Raw genomic sequence first — 23,163 nt, 5'->3', positions numbered from 1 at the left:
CTAGCGCCCGTTTCATTTTTTCCAGAAACAGGCTTTTTACCTCACTAGTTTCCAATAAAAAAAAGACAAAAGTGCAAAGCAGCAGGAAACAGGATCTGATAATCTATGTAGAATAAGAATTTTATTTGATTAATAAAAAAACTTGTAAATTGAGCCAGCCCTATATCAGTCCCTGAACCCATGTAATTTTCATCCAGTGAAAGAATGTTAACTATAGGAAATAACTGACCACTAGTCATAATTTTTCTAAATCTTGGTGCCAATTTATAGAATTTTCATCATAGATTATATTTTCTTTTCCCCCGACTAATTTCAGTATTTTTCTTTGGATCAAGCCCAAACTGCAGCAGTTGGAGTTAATGGTTGAATAATGGTCTATATTATATTATAGTATATTAATATCCAGGTTATGGCATGTTTAGTTTCTTCCTTATATTTGCCATATTACTTCAATGGTTTCATTTATTTCCTTGCTTTTCCTCTCTAGAGCTTGGAGACAAGTGAAGGTGGTAGATATTAATTCTTGATATGTATATATTTTTTTGTTTTGGTTTAGATATATGCTTATGGTATTTCTTTTATGTCTTCACATTGTAGTTTCAAAAGAAGGTGTACTTGTGCTTCTATATTAAAATTACATAAATAAAAAAAATGTAAAATATACATTATTAACCTAAAAAAAATCATCTTAATTAACTAAGAAGCCATTCTATAAAATAATTCATAACATGCACAACCCAATCTTGCTTAATACTGTCTGAGCCCAATCCTAGAACCAGAAACTCTCAATCTGAGTTCCCTGGCTGCGCTCAAATGAGCTTCCAAAGGGGTCTCCCTTAGGTTCATCCATCCCATGGAAGTGTCGCACACCCCTAACAGGAGTTGCTTAAACAGTTTTCTCAATATCAGTGGGATCACAGCAGTGGCGTTCCTAGGGGGGCAGACACCCGGAGCGGTGCCCCCCGGGTGCAGCGCCCCCCCGATGCAGCGAGGACCCCCCCGGTGAAAAACACCCCCCCCCACGAAAGAGCCCCCCCCCGGGTGCAGCGCCCCTCCCCCCGATGCAGCGAGGACCCCCCCGTTGAAAAACACCCCCCCCACGAAAGAGCCCCCCCCCGGGTGCAGCGCCCCTCCCCTCGATGCAGCGAGGACCCCCCCGGTGAAAAACACCCCCCCCACGAAAGAGCCCCCCTCCCGGGTGCAGCGCCCCTCCCCCCGATGCAGCGAGGACCCCCCCCGGTGAAAACCCCCCCCCACGAAAGAGCCCCCCCCCGGGTGCAGCGCCCCTCCCCCCGATGCAGCGAGGACCCCCCCGGTGAAAAACACCCCCCCCATGAAAGAGCCCCCCCCGGGTGCAGCGCCCCTCCCCCCCCGATGCAGCGAGGACCCTCCTGGTGAAAAAACACCCCCCCCCACGAAAGAGCCCCCCCCCCGGGTGCAGCGCCCCTCCCCCCGATGCAGCGAGGACCCCCCCGGTGAAAAACACCCCCCCCGCGAAAGAGCCCCCCCCCCCGGGTGCATGCCGCTGGGGGGGGGGTGCCGCAGCGTGCGCCTGCTGTGAGCAGGGTTGAAGGCGGAAAATTTTTTTCCCACCCAATCCAGCCTAAAAACAGCCCAAAACCCGCCCAAACTCAAACCCCGTCCCTGACACCCCCACCCCCGCGTCATCACCCCCGCCCCCGCCGTCATCAACCCCGCCCCCATCGGCCCCGCCTCCCCGTCACCGGCCCCGCCTCCCCCGTCATCGGCCCCGCCCAGAACGTCACTAACCCCGCCCAAAACATCACTAACCCCGCCCCCCGCGGCCGAAAAAACCGCCTGAAAACCGCGGAAAAGAAAAAAAAGAAGCCCAAAAAACCGCGACCCACCGCGGGCAAAAATTTCCCGCGGCGGGTCACGGAAAACCGCCCAATTCGGCGGTAAAACCGCCCACCTGTCAACACTGGCTGCGAGTTTACTAACTTTGCTCGTTCGCTGCAGCTCCCTCTGCCCGGAACAGGAAGTAACCTGTTTCCGGGGCAGAGGGAGCTGCAGCGAACGAGAGAAGTTAGCAAACTCACGCAGCAGGCGCGCGCCGCGGCACCCCCCCAGCGGCGTGCACCCGGGGCGGACCGCCCCCACCGCCCCCCCTTGGTACGCCACTGGATCACAGTGAGTCAGCAGTTGGAAATAACCCCCCCCCCCCCCCGCAAACCAGGACAGGGCCCAGTCCTGAGGCTCCACAGCAAAGGTCCCCCATGGTCAACAGCTGGAACTCCTGGAAGTGGCATTACAGAATGCAGAATAGTGAATGTAAAGAGGAATGGTAGTTTCAGTTTGCTTCAGCTAATTAACACTTACATAATAGTAAAATAATTAGTGCCTGGTGAACCCAGAGGCAATTATATTATGCTACTCTGTAGGGAAAGATTTTCCAAACCTTAAGTTTAGTCTCATGAATTTTGAGGCTGGCTGCGTGGACACTTCTGAAAATCCACCCTTCTACATACTGAGGAACATTTTCCATAGAAACTTTTATTACATTTAAGTGGTTCAGAATGAGGAGAAGGGAGCACCAGGCAGAGCAGTATGAAAAGTACCACCTAAGAATATAATAGCCATACTGAGTCGGACCAATGGTCCATCTAGCCCACTATCCTGCTTCAATTAGTGTCCAATCCAGGTCACAAGGACCTGGCAGAAACCCAATTAGTAGCAACATTCCATTCTACCAATCCCGGGGTCAAGCAGTGGCTTCTCCATGTCCATTTCAATAACAGACTATGGACTTTTCTTCCAGGAATTTGTCCAAACCATTTTTAAACCCAGATATTCTAACATGTTAAGTTGGCCGCATAGCAGGAAGCTCCGAAGTGAGCTCGTGGAGCTCTGGTTGGTCTTGGACACCCCAACCGCGGACAGTCGCCCTGACCAAGGGCAACTGACACGTGGAGAACCAACGGGAGTACGGACCAGATAGGGAAACGTCAAACCAGCAACCTGGAAGAGAGACAGAGGCCTGAATCGCCTTGCTGAATCAGATCAGGAAAACTTGCGGCTGCCAGTACACGCAGCAGCAGCAACTTCACACAGGGACCGTCATGGTACCACCACAGACTGTGGTTTAACGGACACAAGATCACAAGTCCGGAGAATGAACTGAGTCACTTCTGACCCAGATTCCCCTTGTCAACCTGCCAGTGCCAGCACACAAGGCGATTGGCAGTGCACCTCCGCACTGGACCGACATGGTACCAACACAGACAGTGGCGTCACGGACATGAGACCACAAGTCGTGGGAGCGAACCCAGATCCCCCTTTGACCTGCCAGGGCCAGTGCAGCATCATCTTCTGAGCCAACAACAGGAGCAGGGAAGACAGATTTCATAGCCACATGGCACCATCTCCAGACGTGGACCTCCAAATCGGAGCCCAGCAGGATCGACTGCGAGACATCCAGCAACATGACACACTCCTGCAGGCCCACAAACACAGTAGGCTGGACCTTAACTATCCCAGCACGAGTCACCCCGGACACAGCTTGTGAATTACTTGGTGCGACGGTCCCCCACTCCCGCCGGTGCAATGGAAGGGGAACCAAAGACCTATTCGCCGCGTGGCCATCGCCAGACTCAGTTTGCTGGATCAGAGAACAGTGTAGCGTGTTGGAGCACATATGTGCCTTGGTCCACTATTCACCACCCTTTTATCCGAATCGCCTGTGTTCACCGCCCTCAGATCTGAATCTCCTTGAGCTGCTGGCGTCAGGCAAAATTCTCCCCCTGCATCAACAGAAGGGGGAGGGGAGACAGGTTGCCTTGCCACGCATCACTGATCCCAGATAGGGCCCAACAGATCGGAGCCAAGCCCTGCCAATATGGAACCTATTCGAATGGGCTTACTTTTCCCCTTTTCAGTTGGAATAGAAGGTGGAGGCTGCCAATGGTCTCACCCTCATACCTTTGGGTTTGTTTGTTTTTTTAGAAAATTGTATCATCGTATGCTCACATCTTTAAATGTTTGCTAGCGTTATTCAGGTATCATTTATCTCCAGTTACTTAACTGACTTTTTGTTAACCAGTTTCTGCCAGAAAATGTGAGGTGTAGACATGATGTCTTTTGCCAAAGGTGCTCTTTAATGGTCTTTGAATAACAGCAACTAACTATTTATACTTTTGCTATTCATCGTCACTAGTGCATATTACAGTTTAGTAAATCAAATAGACTTGATTGCCACCAGCGATGTTAACGCCCACATGCTTGTATTTCATTTGAGAGCACTTTTAAACAGTCACTTTCTCACCACACGTGTAAGAATATCCTTGTAATTAGGGTAATCTAATCCTTTCCACCTGCTGAAATCAAATCTGCTTCTGTCAGCTGGGATACGAAGTAATTCCGATCTCATGTGAAAATTAGAGTAATTTATACAATGTTCTGGCTGATAGTTCTTAGAAATCCTTAGCGCAGTCGGGCTCATGTTGAACAGAGTCTCAGGGAATTCTCAGGGTCCTGCCTCTTCTCTAGTTGTGAAACCTGAATACCAGAAGTAGGTTTAATGAGGGACAACGCATATTACCTTTCAGCGTAGCATGCAAAGAAGCCCTTTGTGAAAGAGCCACTCAGCCTGCCCGAGTTAGCCCTTTCCTGAGCACCGAGAGCGAGGGATAAGGGAGTAGATCATTCCACATCACAGCACTCGGCAAGTCCAGACCAGAACATTGTGTCAGGAGCTAGAGCAGGTTCCTAGCCTCTCTGGCTTCAATTCTGAGAAAAATAATAATCTGAAGATCTACAGTAGTGATCTTCATTATTGGGGGCCACTGTCCTGCTTATTTTCGAAGGAGAAGGGCGGCCATCTTCCGACACAAATTGGGAGATGTCCGGCCTTCCCCTAAGGCTGGCCAAATCGGTATAATCGAAAGCCGATTTTGACTGGCTTCAACTGCTTTCCGTTGCAGGGCCGGCCAAAGTTCAAGGGGGCATGTCGGCAGTGTACCGAAGGCGGGACAGGGGCATGGTTAACAGATGGCCATCCTCGGCCGATAATGGAAAAAAGAAGGGCGTCCCTGACGAGCATTTCGCCGACTTTACTTGGTCCATTTTTGTTCACGACCAAGCCTTGAAAAGGTGCCCGAACTGACCAGATGACCACTGGAGGAAATCGGGGATCACATCCCCTTACTCCCCAGTGGTCACCAACCCCCTCCCACCCAAAAAAACAAATTAAAAAACATTTTTTGCCAGCCTCTATGCCAGCCTCAAATGTCATACCCAGCTCCTTCACAGCACTATGCAGGTCCCTGCAGCAGTTTTTAGTGGGTACTGCAGTGCACTTCAGGCAGGCGGACCCAGGCCCATCCCCCCCTACCTGTTACACTTGTGGTGTTAAATGGGAGCCCTCCAAAACCCACCCGAAACCCACTGTACCCACATCTAGGTGCCCCCCTTTACCCTTTAAGGGCTATGGTAGTGTTGTACAGTTGTGGGTAGTGGGTTTTGGGGGGGGGTTGAGGGGATCAGCACCCCTGGTATGTGAGGGGGACCAGTGCACTACAAATGCTAGCTCCTCCCACGACCAAATGGCTTGGATTTGGCCGGGTTTGAGATGGCCGCCATTAGTTTCCATTATCGGCGAAAACCAATGGAGGCCATCTCTAACGCCGGCAATCTCTAAGGGCGGCCCAAATGTTGAGATTTGTCCAGTTCCGACCGTATTATCGAAATGAAAGATGGCCAGCCATCTTGTTTCGATAATACAGGCAGGTACGCCGCTTAACGGGGCCGTCATTACAGATGGCTGCCCTTATAGATGGCCGGCCCCGTTCGAGAGGCCCCTCTGTGTGAGCCAGAACTGTCACTGGACAAAGCAGCTGAGGGCCTGGATGTGTGGAGGGTTTTCCTCTAAACGTGCAGTTGGCCCGGTCGCTCAAGCACACTCAGAGCAATTTGTATAACTAAAACAAAACTTGCTGCCCAACACGCTCCCTGTCCCCAGGTCCTCTCTCTCATGCATTCTCTTCCCCCAATACACACCCTCTCCAAACTCTTTCCCAGCCAGTTTGAAGTCCTGCCCACCCGTATGGCCTACCTGTGGGCTTTCACTATTCTGTTTTCAGTCCACCCCTCCAAGCTGGCTGGCCTAGTTTAACCTTCATCCTCCCTCTTCTCTGGAAGCCTGCTGCCAGTGCCACCTCTGGAACAGTTGCTCTGTTTTCGTATGCAGTTATATGATGCTCAAATGTCTGCAAGTTGGGAATGATAAAACAGAGTTCTCGATAACTGAATAAGAGTTAGGTGTTAAAAGCAGCAACAAAAGGGTGGGCTTTTAGCCTAGATTTGAAGATGACCAGAGATGGAGCTTGATGTACTGGCTCAGGAAGTCTATTCCAGGCATATGGTGCAGCAAGATAAAAGGAACAGAGTGTGGAGTTAGTGGTGGAGGAGAAGGGTGCAGATAAGAGAGATTTACCCAGTGAACGGAGTTCCCGGGGAGGAATGTAGGGAGAGATGAGAGTGGAGAGGTACTGAGGAGCTGCAGAGTGAATGCACTTATAGGTCAATAAGAGGAGTTTGAACTGTATGCAGAAACGGATAGGAAGCCAGTGAAGTGACTTGAGGAGAGGGCTAATATGAGCTTAACGACATTGGCGGAATATTAGTCGTGCAGCAGAATTTAGAACAGATTGAAGAGGAGAGAGATGGCTAAGTGGACCTGTAAGAAGCAAGTTGCAATAGTCTAAGCGAGAGGTGATAAGAGTGTGGATGAGGGTTCTGGTAGTGTGCTCAAAAAGGAAAGGGCGAATTTTGCTGATATTATAGAGAAAGAAATGACAGGTTTTAGCAGTCTGCTGAATATGTGCAGAGAAGGAGAGGGAGGAGTCGAAGATGACCCCAAGATTACAAGCTGATGAGACAGGAAGGATGAGAGTGTTATCCACAGAAATAGAGAATGGGGGAGGAGGCGAGGTTGGTTTAGGGGGAAAGATAAGAAGCTCAGTCTTGGTCATGCTTAGTTTCAGATGGCACTGAGACATCTAGGCAGCAATGTCAGACAGGCAGACTGATACTTTGGCCTGGATTTCGGCTGAGATTTCTGGTGTGGAGAAGTAGATCTGGGAATCATCAGCGTAAAGATGATACTGATGATACTTATTCTAAAGATGATACTTATTCTATAGAGGACTCCTAAATTTAGACACACTTTATAGCAGTGTTTCCCAAGTCCAGTCCTGGAATACCCCTTGCCAGTCAGGCTCTCAGGATATCCACAATGAATATGCATGAACTTGATTTGCATATACAGCCTCCATTTTAACAACTTGTGTAAGTGATGTATCTTTTGAGAACATGCACTGAAAAACCCTCCCTCCCTCCTCTCTTCCTGTATGTGTAGGCGATGCTATGGTTTTGGAAGCAGATGTTAACATTGAAGGGCTCTACACACCCAATGAGACTGAAACCCCTATCATGGCTCATTTCCCTGATATATACAGTGACAACACGCTCCAGGAGTGGCTCGATACTGTCCTCACTTCCACCAAAGGTAAGGCTTCTTCATCTAGTTTTATATTCTGAATGAACTCAGAAAAGCAGTCGTTAATATTGGGATTATTTGATGAGGAAATGGCTCTCATTTTGTGGCTTAAATACATTGGGCCTAGTATTCAAAAGGGTTTAAATGACTCCTGCCCAGTTAAAAGGAAAAACATCCACCGAGGTGGAAGAACGCTGAATTCCCAATTAAAGGCACTCAAGAAGACAAGGACAGTGGGAAAACAACCATGAGCTCAAGAGACAGGGACAGCGTCCTTAAACTTCTCAAGTTGATTTTATTGATCGTAGAAAGAGGAAGTGACATCACGATGCTCCAGAATCAGGCAGAAATGAGTAGATTGTACAATGTGATGTCATACATTAGCATCTGCATTCCAAATAAGAAAATATGTAAATTATAGCTGAGGAGTGAGAGAAGAGAAGGAAAGGAACAAGACCCAGAAAAGAACAAACTAGAGGGAACAGATGTGATTTAGAATGATTTTCTTTCTGAACTGCCACTGTTAAGCAAAAACGTGGCTGCCTGTGGGGATAGGGACAGGGTAAAGAGAATTATTCTCCCTTCCTTTACCTCTGGATCATATTAATTCATTGTTGTTATAATTTTTCATGCAACTTTTTCTATGGTTTTGTTTTTATATATCTCTGTTTATTTTTGTCATCCTCTGAAACATTTTCTGCAGTCATCCTCTAGTCAGTGGTTCCCAAACCTGTCCTGGAGGCACCTCCGGCCAGTCAAGTTTTCAGGATATCCACAATAATTATTCATGAGAGAGATTTGCATACAGTGGAGGCAGTGCATGCCAGTATCTCTCATGAATAATCATTGTGGATATCCTGAAAAACCTGTCCAGCTGGGATGCCTCCAGGACCAGGTTAGGGACTTAAGTGTCCTAGTGGAAGATCTGTGGAAATGTCCAAGATTTCACAGGGTGTTCTCTCTCCATTCTTCCTCTCATCAGGTATCAAGCTGGACTTCAAAAGCATCAAAGCTGTTGGCCCATCCCTGGATGTATTAGTGAAAAAATCTTCACAGATCAAGAGACCAGTGTGGATCAACGCAGATATCATGAATGGCCCCAATGTCTTTCTTAACATTGCAGTCAATGCAAGTCGGTTAGGAAACTTGTTTCTGAGTTTTTCTTTCCCAGTGCTCAGGGCCTCCTCTGATGCAATTTCATGTTTCTGGGAGATGGAGATCACTGCTACCGCCAGTACCCTTGATATTGTGAAGGTTGCTGGGGAGGGGGGGGGGGCGTTGAGAGATATTGGATCGCGAGTAGGGGTGAGGGAGTGAAAGGAGAGATACCGAATTGTGGGGAAGGGGGGGGGGTGGGAGGCAGGGAGTGGAGGAAGAGGTACTGTGTTGCGTGCAGATAGGGGCTAATGTGGGGGGGGGCGCAGATGTAGGGGGGTGCCAATAGAAAAGTTGGCTCAGGGCATAGGAGCCAACTTTTCAAAATTATTGGGGGTGCTAAGCCCAATGGAAATAACCCTTCCCTAGACACATACAAGGAATTTTCTCAATATTGGGGGTGCTCAAGCACCCACAGCACCCACAGAGTCGGCTCCTATGGCTCAGGGCACCACAGTCCTTTAAGATGGCCCTACTGAACTCAAGTCCCACACTAGGATTTCTGTCAGGTAGCCAGCCTCTGGCCAACTCAGCCATCCATCCACTTTGTTAGTCAATAAGTACCTGGCCTTAGCACGAGGAGGGGGATGTGGGGATAAAGATGACTGTGGAAGGAAATGGCAAGTCACCCCACTAATAGTTTGCCAAGGAACCACAATGCATGTGGTGGCCGTCATAACTCATTCATGTGAGTTGGGGAGAAATAGCCCTGGACTTTGCTGCATCCCAGTTGCCGTGTTCCTTTATTTTCCCCCAGCCATCATCAAACACAACTGCCTCAAGTTGAGGAATTGGGGGGGATGAGAGAATGGCAGTTATTTTCTTATGAATGAATTATATTTACCTGCCTTAGATTATAGCTTGACCATGAAGGTCCGAGCGAGTTAGAGAATACATTTCAGTAATGTGAAGCCCCCTCATCACTTGCGGTTCACCACCCATTCACATTCCCCATCTTCCCTTCGTACTCTTCCCCAATCCCTTTTCATTACAATACCTTCCTCTGCATGCTAAACGTTCTTAGGAAAATGATGATTTCTCCAGGTTTCCTTTTTTTCCCTTCCGAAAATAGGTAACTGCTCTCATGCTACAACACTTCAGGTAATAAGAGTCCTATAGCTAAATGCTATCTGGTACAAGACAGTCTAATCATCCCTAGCCCTGGAACTTTTATGGGTCCTTTTACCAAAGTACGAGAAAATGGGCTCTGCGCTTAGAGGCAGGGGCAGTTTTTCCCACGCGCCAGGGCTCTTTTTACCATAGCGGGTAAAAAGCCCCCAGGCAAACATGGCCATGTGGTAAGAGAACTCTTACCACGCGGCCATGCAGCGGGGAGCCCTTGCCGCCATTAAGGGCTCCCGTGGTAACCCGGCGGTAACCGGGCAGCACATGGTGATGCCCAATTACCGCCAGGTTACCGCCACACAAGCCATTTCCGGGGGGGGGGGGTTCTTTTTCCCCCGGAAATGGCACACACTCGGGACAGAACTACCGCCGGTGGCTACGTTGGGCCAGCGGTAAGTCCCGATGTAGCATTCGGTAAGCCCACGTTGGTCTTATTGACACTTTGTAAAAGACCCCCTCAATAATCCAAGGTGTGAAGAATGAAGCTCCCTACGTGGAACACACTTGCTTAGCGCTGAGATATCAAGGTCTTTGCTGATGCAAGTCCCTTAATACCAACAGAGGGTGTTAATCTGAATTCACTGTTCCACCAGCAGTTAATGCAAGTTTCTAAGCAGCGGAGTTACAGGATTAAACGCTCTTTTACCAATTAACAATCTATTCTGGACCTGCTACAATTTAGGTCAAAAGGACTAGAAAAACAGTTTTGTACAATGACGAGGCCTGAGCCACAGCTTTTAACCTCAGCCCAGGTAAGGCTGCTGCCAGCTCACCAGAAACCTCCAGCACACGGTGGGGGAAGGCATGACCGGTGCAGAGAGTACAGTTGCATTAAAAGCATTTCTTTCTTTACTTCTTCCCCAAGGTTTCTGGACTTAATCCAAAGGAAATATCCCAACGTAACCATTTCTCCTGGATGGATGACCCTCTATTTGCCTGTGCTGTCAAACAAAACCTACACATGGGAAATGATCTGGGGAATGTACGACCTGGTGAAGGACTTGCCCCAGCGGATCACCTTCCCTGTCAGGGCTGTTATGATTAAGCCTGCCTGGCAGTATTTCAACTGGCTACTGCAACAGTCCGATAGGTAAGGCAGGCAGGCAGGCAACAGGCTGGATTGTTTTGGACACTTTGTTAAAGGTTGCTATGGAATTTTGTAAGTCTAAGTGCTTTGAAAATACGCCTGATGGTCCACTAAGTCAAAAGCACTTGATAAATCATATTAAATGAAGATACTAGACACCATTGCCCAGTGGAAGCTGGTTCTGATTGGTCTAGAAATCTAGTGGAGCAGGAGGAAACTGATGGGTGACTTGAACTGTGTTCAGAACACTGCCATGATGGTGAAACAGTGAGTGATTTAAAACTGTGTCCAGGAATCAGGCCATGCTGGGGAAGCAGTTGAATGATTTAAATTGTAACCCGAAAGTGTGGCTGGTGGGGGGGGGGGGGGGGGAGGAAGGAACAAGGGGTGATATGTGCTGTAACCAAGGACTGTGTCTGGAAGAGGAAATGTCTTGGCCTTGCTGATGGAATAAAGCGGTTTTACACATACAGTATTTTTGGAGTCTGCTTCTGGGAGTGCTGTGTCCAGGGAAGGGCCCTTCCAGGGTCAGCCGAGTTCATACCTGGAGGAAGGCCTGAAGGTGGTGGCCTGCTGACAAAATGTATTTTAAATTAAAGGATGGGATTAGTCTGTATAGGTAGTTTATTATGTGAAATGTTGGGGAAACAATTTTGTATTAGGTTTATAATAAAAGGTGTAATTTGAAAGATTTTTTAATTATTGTAGCTATTTTTGTGATATAGTATGAATGTGATAATAGCTATATTGGAATTAGCATTACCATTGATAATATAATTTGTCTCCTTGCAGTTATATGATATGACACACGCTATCTAATAGAATAGTACCTAGTGCACGTACACACATAGTGCTTTTCTGTGCACTTTACGTGTGCAAGGCGTATGTAACTGCATGCTCCCTGTTATAAAATTGTGAGCACTTTGGGGTCAGGAAAATACCTGCTGTACCTGAATGTAACTTGCTGCGAACCAGGGGCATAGCTACGTGGGGCCACGGGGGCCTGGGCCCCCGTAGATTTGGCCCTGGACCCCCCTGCCAACGACCCTCTCAACCCCCACCCCCCGCCACCAACCCGCCATCAACCCACCATCTGCTACCTTTGCTGTCGGGGGACCCCAACCCCCGCCAGCTGAGGTAGATGACGGCGATGGCGGGGGAGGGTTGGCTGCGGGAGGGGGGGGTTGAGAGGGTCGTCAGCAGGGGGGGAGTCAAAGTTGGTGGTGGTGGTGGCAGCGGCGGTGGGGGTGTCAGCAATGGCGGGGGCTAAAACGTGCCCCTTCACCTCGGGCTCTGGACCCCCCTCCCGCTGAAATCTGGCTACGCCCCTGCTGCAAACTGCTGAGAAAGGCAGGAGCCAAATCCTTTTCCATCTCTAGGCTGTTCCTCTGTCCTGTACTGATGGACGTGTGCTTTCTGTCTGCAGGTACAGCCTGACACTGTGGCAGGGCGAGCTGGACCCTATCACGGTGGAGGACCTTCTGTATGTCCGAGACAACAGCCGTGCTGAGGAAATCTATTATGACATTTACGAGCCCGTTTTATCACAGTTCAAAGAAGCTGCATGTAAGTAATCCACGGAGACATTCCCCCCCCCCCCCCCCCCCCCCCCCCGGATTCTATAAATGTTGTCCAAAATTGGGCACAGATCTCAAACCGGGGCTCCAATGATTTAATTATTGGCTAACAAGCGCTTAGGGTGTCTTTTACTAAGGCGCGCTGGTGTTTTTAGGGTGCTCTAAAAATAGGTGCGCGCTAAACGCTAGAGATGCCAATGTATTCCTATGGGCGTCTTTAGCATTTAGCGTGCGCCTGCTTTTAGCGCATGCTAAAAACTCCAGCGTCTAATTAAAAGACCCCCTTAATCTGCACTATTTATGATTTGGGCACTGATCTGGCTATGCGCTATTCAAGTAATAATAGGTACCTAAATTGGATCGTGCGACAGGCAGTGGAATTTGGGGCCACATTACACCACTACTGACAGGTGGTGGAATTTGGGGCCACATTACACTACTACTGACAAGAGGTGGCATTCAGGGCCACATTACACCACTACTGATAGGTGGTGGAATTTGGGGCCACATTACACCACTACTGACAGGCAGTGGAATTCGGGGCCACATTACACCACTACTGACAGTTAGTGGACTTTGGGTCCACATTACACCACTACTGACAAGAGGTGGCATTCAGGGCCACATTACACCTCTACTGACCAGAAGTGGAATTCGGGGCCACATTACACCACTACTGACAGGCAGTGGAATTCAGGGCCACATTACACCACTACTGACCAGAAGTGGAATTCGGGGCCACATTACACCACTACTGACAGGCAGTAGAATTCGGGGCCACATTACACCACTACTGACAGGCAGTGGAATTTGGGGCCACATTACACCACTACTGACAAGTGGTAGAATTCAGGGCCACATTACACCACTACTGACAGGTGGTGGAATTTGAGGCCACATTACACCACTACTGACAGGCAGTGGAATTCATGACCACATTACACCATTACTGACAGGCAGTGGAATTCAGGGCCACTTTACACCACTACTGATAGGCGGTAGAATTCAGGGCCAAATTACACCACTACTGACAGATGGCAGAATTCGGGGCCTCATTACACCACTACTGACAGGCGGTGGAATTTGGGGCCACATTACACCACTACTGACAAGTGGTGGAATTCAGGGCCACATTACACCTTTAATGACAGGTGGTGGAATTCAGGGCCACATTACACCACTACTGACAGATGGTAGAATTTGGGGCCACATTACATCACTACTGACAGGTGGTGGAATTCAGGGCCACATTACACCACTACTGACAGGCGGTGGAATTCAGGGTCACATTACACCACTACTGACAGGCGGTGGAATTCAGAGCCACATTACACCACTACTGCCAGGCGGTGGAATTCAGAGCCACATTACACCACTACTGTCAGGCGGTGGAATTCAGGACCACATTACACCACTACTGACAAGCAGTGGTAATTCTAAAGTGCTGGTTATGTCCCTATTTCAAGCCTGTTCTATAAAGAAAAGTAGATGACTACTGTTCTTTAAGGAGTACAAGTGCAACTGGCCAAAATCATGCTTACGTTTAGGGGTGAATTCTATATATGGGGAGAAAAAAATCAGTGCCGAAAAAAGTACTATTGTATAAGCTGAGCTTAAAGTTAGGCACGGTTTATAGAATAGTGCTTATGCCCAGGAATCTCACCAAATGAAGCGTGGTGGAAATGTAGACACCTAAACTGGACACATATCCCTCTTATTCTAAAACAACACAACGTAAATGCTAGGAATGCCCCCAGTCCACCCATGACCCTCCCATTTCCACGCTCCTTTTTTTTACTTGCATGTAAAATTTAGGTGCAGATCCCGTGCCTAAATTTACATGAGGAAATTCCAATTAAATCTAGTTAGTGCCAATAATTGCTTGTCAAATAGCCAATTAATGGCACTAATTAACTTGTTATTCAACTAAATTGCGTGTGCAATTTTTGGTGACTTATCAAATTAGGGGGTTATGGTGTGAACACTTACAGCAGCCCTATAGGTGATGCTAATGCCCCCACCGTCCATAAATTTTAGTGTTCTATATCTTACATACCTGTGCACCCGACTCATGTTCCACCCAAGCTCACACCCACTGCCAAAGAACTCCATGACACATACATTTCTGCTAGTTGATATTTCATGAGGTCATTTATGCATCTCTTGCGTGTGCAAATGACAATACTGCTGCCATTTATGCTCCTCGTCCAGAATGGCTGAATGGACGCAGACGAGAATTTATACATTTACCACTGCTAGTGAATGTGTAATTCAGGGGCCTAGCCAGACTTCAGCGGAAGGGGGGTCCAGAGCCTGAGGTGAGGGGGCACATTTTAGCCCCCCCCCCAGCACCGCCAACCCCCCTGCCATTGCTGACCCCCCACCGCCACCGTCGCCGCTGCCACCACCATCACCAACTTTGACCCCCCCCCCTGCTGACGACCCTCTTGACCCCCCTCCCACCGCCAACCCTCCCCCGCCATCACCTACCTTTGCTGGCGGGGGTTGAGGTCCTCTTCTTCCTTTGTTCTGTTTCTGAGTCTGACGTCAGACTCAGAAACAGAACGAAGGAAGAAGAGGACCTTGGCTTCAAAATTCAACAGGGCCTCTCCATTACTCTCCAAACTACATTGGCTTCCGATCAAAGCTAGAATCGTCTTTAAACCTGTACATTCATCTATAAAATAGTCTATGGTTTGGCCCCAGATTACATGTTGGATTTGATAGATCTTTCGGCCCGTAATGCATTCATAAGATCAAGAGAATATATCATGCTACACTTCCCTAGCTATAAAAACATCACATTTACGTCTACGTTGTATAGAGATTTTTCACGCATAGCTTCAAACTGGTGCAGGTTCAAAATGGTGGAATTCGATTCCAAGTGAGATCAAATCTATTACTAATTACTTAATATTTTGCACATTTCTAAAGGCCTTCCTTTAAAAAAATGTTTTGCATTAATTGTTCAATTTACTGAATAGAAAAATGTTATGAACTTTTAATCAATTTGTTAATCTGAAAAGTCCCTGGATCAATATTGTCTTTCATCCTGCATGAAACTATATATTCTATACATTTTATTTTGTTGCTATTGTAAGCCACATAGAACTGAATAATTGGAATTCAGATTATGTAGGATATAAGTAACAATAAATAAATAACTTCCTTTGAAAATTGACCCCTTTATTGTTCTATAGTGAGATTGTTTCCTCTCTTTTCTGTACACCCCTGAGAACGGCATTGGATGGATGGTTTAGACCAGGGGCATAGCCAGACCTCGCCGGGAGGGGGGCCAGAGCCCGAGGTGGGGGGGCACTGTTTAGCCGCCCCCCTGCCGCCGCCCCCCCACCCTGAGCCGCCGCCGCCGCATTGGACCCCCCCTGTCGGCTTGCAGATGACCCCCTTGAACCCCCCTCCCATCACCAACCCTCCCCCGCCGTCACCGCCCGCCCCGTCACCGCATCAGATACCTTCTTGGCTGGCGGGGGTCCCTGAACCCTGCCATCCGAAGAGAGTCTTCTTCAGCACCGGAGTAGTACCTTCGTTCAACGAAGTTCCTGGTGTGATCAGCTGTTTCTGACGCCTTACGTCCTGCACGGGGCTACCTGCACGGTGCAGGACGTAAGGCGTCAGAAACAGCTGATCGCACCAGGAACTTCGTTGAACGAAGGCGCTACTCCGGCGCTGAAGAAGACTCTCTTTGGCTGGCGGGGTTCGGGGACGCCCGCCAGGAAACAAGGTAACTGATGCAGCGGCGGGGCGGGCGGCGACAGCGGGGGAGGGTTGGTGGCGGGAGGGGGGTTCAGGGGGGTCGTCGGCAGGGGGGCCAGGGCCAAATCTACGGGGGCCCAGGCCCCCTCAGGCCCCACGTAGCTACACCACTGGTTTAGACATTGTTTTCAAGAAAGAAAGACACGTTTCAGTTTGCGTGGAGTTTGTTTCCCAGACTAAAAACTATTTCTTCTCCGCAGTCAAGTCCAACAGAAGGCGACTTTTTTACACTGGTGGCAATTTGCTTCAGTATTTCTATCCTGAAGAATCAGATGGACTGTTAGTCAACTGGTACATTGCCAACAACAAGACGGAACTGCTGCTGCTTCTTACAGGTATGTGAAACCGAAATATCCTACGTCTCTGGTAACGTCCTATATAATAATTCTCACCTCCAACATTCTATGCATCTGCCTGCCTGTGTCCGTAACTTTCTTCACAGATGGGCTACGAAGCCCGGAGGGTTGGCGGCGGGAAGGAGGGCTCGAGAGGGTTGCGGCAGGGGGTCCAGGGGTCAGGAACTCCGAGGTGGGGTCGGAAAATCGGAGGAAGGGGGGTCTGCAAATCAGAGGGAGGGGCAGGGAGGTGGGGTCTGGAACTCGGAGAGAGGGAGGGGGGTCTGCAAATCGGAGGGAGGGAGGAGGGAGATGGGATCTGGAATTCGGAGGATAGGGAGGGGGGTCTGGAACTTGGGGGGAGGGGGGCTTGGAACTCGGAGGGAGGGGGGTCTGGAACTTGGAGGAGGGGACGAGAGGGGAGGAGGGGGGAATGCACTACCTGTACAAAAATTTTAAAAAAAAACGGGGGGACGACCCTGGAACTCAGAGGGAGGGAGGGGGGACGACAACCCTGGAACACGGAGGAAGGGGGGACACTGGAACTGGGTGGGAGGGAGGGGCCCCAGGCACACACACTCTCGCTCACAGATACACTCGTACCCAGTCTCACTCTCTCTGTCACACACACACACTCGCACATTCACTCTCTCTCACACAGTCACTCTCACACACACTCTCTCAAACATACACACTCCGAGCAAAACTTTGCTAGCGCCCATTTCATATGTGTCAGAAACGGGCCTTTTTTACTAGTGATATATATGTCCGCTAATAAAGCCAGGACTACTGCTACCTATATTAAAACATTTTTTCAATATCACAAGTATTATTACCATTCTTGAATGTAATTTACTTTTTTTAGAGTGCCCTCAGATTTACCCACTCTTTTAAGCAGACAATAGTACTGGTAACTGGTGGTATAGCACAGTGGCGTAGCGAGGGCGGCTGCCACCCAGGGCGGTTCGCCGCTGCGCATCCCCCCCCCCGGGTGCAGCATGACACCCCCCCTCAGCGCATCACCCAAGCCCCCCCCCTATGAGTGCATTCTTGCCTGCCGTGTGCACGCCGCTGGGGGGGGGGGGTGTCGGTTCCACTGGTTCCCTGCTCCCTCTGCCCCGGAACAGGAAGTAACCTGTTGCGGGGCAGAGGGAGCAGGGAACCAGCGGAGCCGACACCCCCCCGGCGGCGTGCATCCGGGGCGGACTGCCCCCACCGCCCCGCCCTTGCTGGTATAGCACTTCTTTCATAGGGTTACTCTTTTTAGGTTTTTTGTTTTTTTGTTTCCAAAATCACACGAGTGCTATAAATATAGTATTTTTCACAATACTTTGTAGTGTTTCACCCTGCGCCAAGTATCATTAAATATAACAAGAATGGCATAATATTTCAATCGCAATACACTTATCTTTCTTAGAGGTACCTCCAGTGCTGTAGCGAGGGCTAATGACACCCGGGGCGGGTCGCTGCTGTGCACCCCCCCCCCCCCGGGTGCAGCACAGCACGACCCCCCCCCTCTGCGGTGACCCCCCCTGGAGCGCAACACCCCCCTCCCCCCAGACCGCATTCTTACCTGCGGGAGGGCCTGTTCCGGGGCAGAGGGAACGGGGAACCAGCGGGGCCGGCACCCCCTGAGCGCGTGCACCCGGGGTGGACCACCCCTCCCACCACCCCCCCCCCTTCCTAGTCCACTGGGTACCTCGCTGAAAATGATAAATGTCTAATCTCCTTCCCCTGAAACTGCCCGACTCCGTGGGTTTCAAATACTTTCTTCAGGGACTAGGGTTAAGGCCAACCAGTCTCGCAGTATTTATACAAACAAAGAGAATGGATGGCCTTAACCCTAGTCCCTGAAGAAAGTATTTGAAACCCATGGAGACCTTTGAGACCTAGGGCTGAATATCATCTTATCACCCCCGGAGCTCAATCCACCGCCTCCGTCCGCTGGGCCTTTCTCTCAGGTGGGAACACCTCTATCGGAAGTCGATGCAGGGGAAACCCTGGAAGAAGGCACTGAGGAGAATCAAGCCAGCGGAGGTTTGGATCCTGTTGATCTTCAAACTCAGCCTAGAGCTTTGTTATCAAAACCGGAGACGGTAACGCTTGAGAGCATTTGGATAGCTCTCCAACAACTAGACGCCAAGCTGACTAATTCAACTGAAGAGATTGCCACATTAGGGAGTACGATTGACACATTTTCTAAATCTTTAGATGGAATTAAAAAAGAATCAAATAACCAAATGACTGAGCTTAACGAAGAGATTAAAAAACTTCAAGAATTTTCCGCTATGACTATAAAAGATAAAAATCTGATCCGTAGGAAAACAGAACAGATGGAAAACTATCATCGAAGACTAAACCTACGTCTTTTAAATTTTCCTAACTCTTTGGGGATCAGTCCCCTGGATGCATTTTAGAAATACCTTGTTGAAGTTCTGAAATATTCTTCTGAACTTATTCCTCCAATTAATCGAATATACCATATTCCAAATAAGAAAAAAATGGATGCAGACTTGGATGTGGATAAAACAATGAACAATCTAACCAGCTTCCGCAAAGCTCTGAAAACACACCTCTTTAACAAAGCTTACAAAAGTCACCCTCAGTGACACAAATCATCCCCCAAACCACCCAAACACGCCTAAAGCACTTCTCACACAACCTACTCAACATTCACCCATCTAAATCCTCTTCTACCTCAGCTTATGATCAACTGTATTTAAATCATGTCTTGACTCTATCATAACCTTACTCTGTAAGCCACATTGAGCCTGCAAAAAGGTGGGATAATGTGGGGTACAAATGCAATAAATAAATAAATAAAAAATAAATACAAAGAAAAGAGCCAGAAAATTTGAATGTGACTGATATGTTAGAACTTTCTATGTCAGAAATTTCTGATCGTATGACCCTAATTGTTTCCTTCGTATTTGAACAAGATTTAGAAGCGGTTAAACGCTTATTCTTCGGAAATTCTCAATCCTTATTCTATGGTGAAAAGATTTGGATGTAACCAGACAAACTCAAGATAGAAGAGCTTTTCTTGCTATTAGGAAGGATGTTCTGGCATTAGGTGCTTCATTTTATCTTAATTATCCTTGTAAATGTGTAATAAAATATTTAGGTCTTAAATACATCTTTCTCTATCCAGAACAACTAAGAACCTTTGTAGAATCTAAGAAATTAGTAACAACTTGACGTCTGAGGTTGAGATTAAGATTTTTAAGGTCTGAGTAAAAAAATGTGCCAAGCAATATCCACTTCTGAACCTATTCCTAAAGTTTTTCTCCTGAATAATATGTTAACTCCTTCCCTATTTTTGTGGTCTAAAGAAGATTAATAATGTTTTTCTTTATTATCTTATATCCTTAATTGCTGTTAAAATACAGAAAATATATGCTGTTTTGCTTATCAAGTATCCACTTGTAAATTAAATTATAATTTACTCACCAAATAAACCTCACTTAGGTTTTTTCTTGCCTCTGTTAGTCCTTTGATTGTCAACAATTGACAAAAACATCTTTTAGGCCCCCTTTTACTAAGGCGCGCTCACGTTTTCAGCGCGCGCTAACACTGTAGGTGCGCTAAACATTCCTATGGGCGTCTCTAATGTTTAGCGTGCTTACAGTTTTAGTGCGCGTTAAAAATGTGAGCGCGCCTTAGTAAAAGGGGGCTTTAGTTTCTGGGTCAGACATAGCCCTGGATTCCTAATTGATGCCAAAATCTGTCCCAAACTACATAGCTCTTGATAGGCCCCACTTCATAACACATACAGTCCCTCACAGTTGATGAACCTGCAAATTCTAGTCACACTAATAAATATACTCCTTTCTGAAGTTGGTCAATTATACTATGGACAATAGCACAGATCAGTGGCGTAGCTACTTGGGTCCAGGGGGGCCTGGGCCCCGTAGATTTGGCCCTTGACCCCCCCTCCCGCTGCCAACCCTCCCCCGCCATCGCCGTGGGCTACCTTTGCTGGCGGGGGACCCCAATCCCTGCCAGCCGAGGAGGTCCTCTTCTTCCCGCGAAGGCTTCGTTCTGTTTCTGACGTCCTGCATGTTGTACGTGCAGGACATCAAAAACAGAACGAAGCCTTCGCAGGAAGAAGAGGACCTCCTTGGCTGGCGGGGATTGTAGAAATTTTCAAAACTTTCACAGTTGCATGTATATTGTGTTCCTTGTGTGATGGATTGTAAAACTATGCACTTGACCATTGTGGCCAGGAAGGGGGAGGGGGCCCTATGTGCTAATTGGCCCAGGGGCCCACAAATTTTTGATCAGTCCCTGTCTGTGTAGACTTGCTTTGCTGATTGCTTTTTTATGTAGTTACTAGTAAAAAAGCCCCGTTTCTGATGCAAATGAAACGGGGGCTAGCAAGGTTTTCTTCTGTGTGCATGTGGGAGTGTGTGTGTCCCTGCCCTCTGCCCTCTCTCCCTTCCCCTGTGCTCTCTGTCCCCTCCCCCCTCGGAGTCGAGTCCTTCAGTGTTAAGTTTCCTGCTGTGCTGTGTTTGTGTTACAGAGATAGTGAGGGCTTCTGCCCTCCCTCCCCTTCCCCCTCTGAGTCCTTCACTGTTACAGAGAGAGCGATTTGATTTTGTGCTTTGCTGTGTTTTCCTTCACTGTTTGTGTTACAGAGAGAGCGAGGGCGGGGCAGACACTCATGGGGAAACCGGATATCTCTCCCCCTTCACACTTCCGGCTGGAGGCTTCATTTAGAACGTTGGTGGTGCCTTTTATATATAGAGATATTGCATTGAAGCATTTTGGGAAGTCTTATTTGAATGTCATGCGGCATCAGTTCACACACTTCCTGAATCTGTTTTATCTGCCACTAAATTGGTTGGGTGTAGTTATCTCCTGTTTGAATATATTTTGGAAGGAACTTCTTTTCCGCTGTACCTGTGACCAAGCCCCTTTGAAAATGGTGTGCTGTCTCACCTAAATAAAATGTTAATTTTTTCTAAGTCGTTAAACGAATCTGTAGCGGTTTTGCTTTGTTTTACAGAAAGGATGGGCATGCTTGTCTTGGAGATTGGTGCCGAGAACATCAATGGAACACTAATCCCTGTGGTGTATTTGTCACCGTTGGCTGAGGCATCTGATCTCTTGTTGGAGCACTGTCTTGAGTTAATCTACAGCTGCAGAAACTCCTGGGGTGTATTCCTGAGAATTAAAACAGCGGCAGCTCTGTCTCCAGTGCTCCACCTCCTTAGTAAGCTGCGGGGCAGAAACCTCTTGTGGAACCCGATCTGGATAAACATGGTCGTCTCCTTTGGACGGTTCAATACATCAGGTTACATGCCAGGCGAAGAGTTCTTAACCACCATCAATTCCATTTTCCCTTTTGTCACCATTGCCCCCAGTTGGCCCAAAGAAGCTCTGGATGGAGGTTACACAAGTCCTCTAGTTGAAGACATGCTTAGCCTGTGCAACGGTCTCTGGCAGGAAGTGTCGTTCCAGCTGCAGGCCGCAGTGCTGGCCGAGACATGGAACGCCACTATCAAATTACTGGAGGAGTCAGCCATGTACACTCTTACTCTGGAACACAACCATGTCCAAGGCTCCTTCTCAGATGGATACCAGGGGCTCATGTCTGTCCGAGCCCACTCGGATGAAAGAGTTTATTATAATCTCCCCATAGACTACAGGCAGGCTTTTATGGCAAACATCTTCAGTTCCCAGAAGCACAGTCCCTAAAAAAAAAAGTACAGTTCATTTTAAACTTTCCAGCCTATTTGTTACACTTGGGTTTGAAATGGATAAGAGAGTAATTAGGAAAGCTTATTTTCAACATAAAGATGTTTTGCTCTGTGGTCAAAGAATTCAGCTCCTCCAAGATGTTGCCTGTTTTACTGATCAGAGGCGGAAGGCTTTTTTTTGTTGTTTTTTAGCTCTCAAGCCTCAGATGATTTCAGTGGGAGCCACTTTTTCTGATTTCTCATGCAGGGATTTGTTATGTTTTCTTGGAACCATTTCAATTAGAAAGATTTATTTGTAATAAGGGGAAAGTGGAGTAGTTTCCATTGTAATTTTCCTCCAATATCTCCTCTGTAGGTTGGGTGAACAGGAAGCTATATAAGTAATCAGCGTTAATAGACAGGATCAATTTATCCTTTTTTGTTCCCTTTAAAACATATTCTGCCGATAATCAGTGCAATTTAACCAGCCAGGTACTGGCTCCTGGATGGTTAAAAAGCGCTTAACTGGCTAACCACAAATATTCAACAGGAGATAGCCAGTTATCTCCCGTTGAATATTCGCAGTCGGCGCTTAGCGGATAACCAGTTTAAAAAGGGTTTGGACGGTTTCCTAAAGTACAAGTCCATAGACCGCTACTAAATGGACTTGGGAAAAATCCACAGTTTCGGGAATAACATGTATAGAATGTTTGTACGTTTGGGAAGCTGCCAGGTGCCCTTGACCTGGATTGGCTGTTGTCGTGGACAGGATGCTGGGCTTGATGTGCCTTTGGTCTTTTCCCAGTATGGCTTACTTATGTACTTATTAATGATTCCGCGCATCACTGGTTAAGTTTGGTAGCCAAACTGGGCCACCGAAATAGCAGGCCTATCTTTAGCCAGTTTAAACTTA

At 48.0% G+C, this 23,163-nt stretch overlaps 1 protein-coding gene across 1 annotated transcript in view; it reads left to right on the top strand.

Moving 5' to 3' along the window:
• FAM151A (family with sequence similarity 151 member A) overlaps window positions 1-22,269 on the top strand; it is a 38,991-nt gene extending 16,722 nt beyond the window's left edge. Inside the window, exons 4-9 of the mRNA XM_030205634.1 lie at window positions 7,376-7,525; window positions 8,499-8,652; window positions 10,662-10,886; window positions 12,310-12,449; window positions 16,435-16,529; window positions 21,547-22,269. Of these exons, the coding sequence (XP_030061494.1) occupies window positions 7,376-7,525; window positions 8,499-8,652; window positions 10,662-10,886; window positions 12,310-12,449; window positions 16,435-16,529; window positions 21,547-22,269 (1,487 nt within the window). The remainder of the gene's footprint in view (window positions 1-7,375; window positions 7,526-8,498; window positions 8,653-10,661; window positions 10,887-12,309; window positions 12,450-16,434; window positions 16,530-21,546) is intronic.
• Window positions 22,270-23,163: the final 894 nt, after the last annotated feature.

The sequence above is a fragment of the Microcaecilia unicolor genome, chromosome 6, assembly GCF_901765095.1.
Source record: "Microcaecilia unicolor chromosome 6, aMicUni1.1, whole genome shotgun sequence".
Lineage (NCBI taxonomy): Eukaryota > Metazoa > Chordata > Amphibia > Gymnophiona > Siphonopidae > Microcaecilia > Microcaecilia unicolor.
This window is presented reverse-complemented; position numbering and strand designations above follow the sequence as displayed.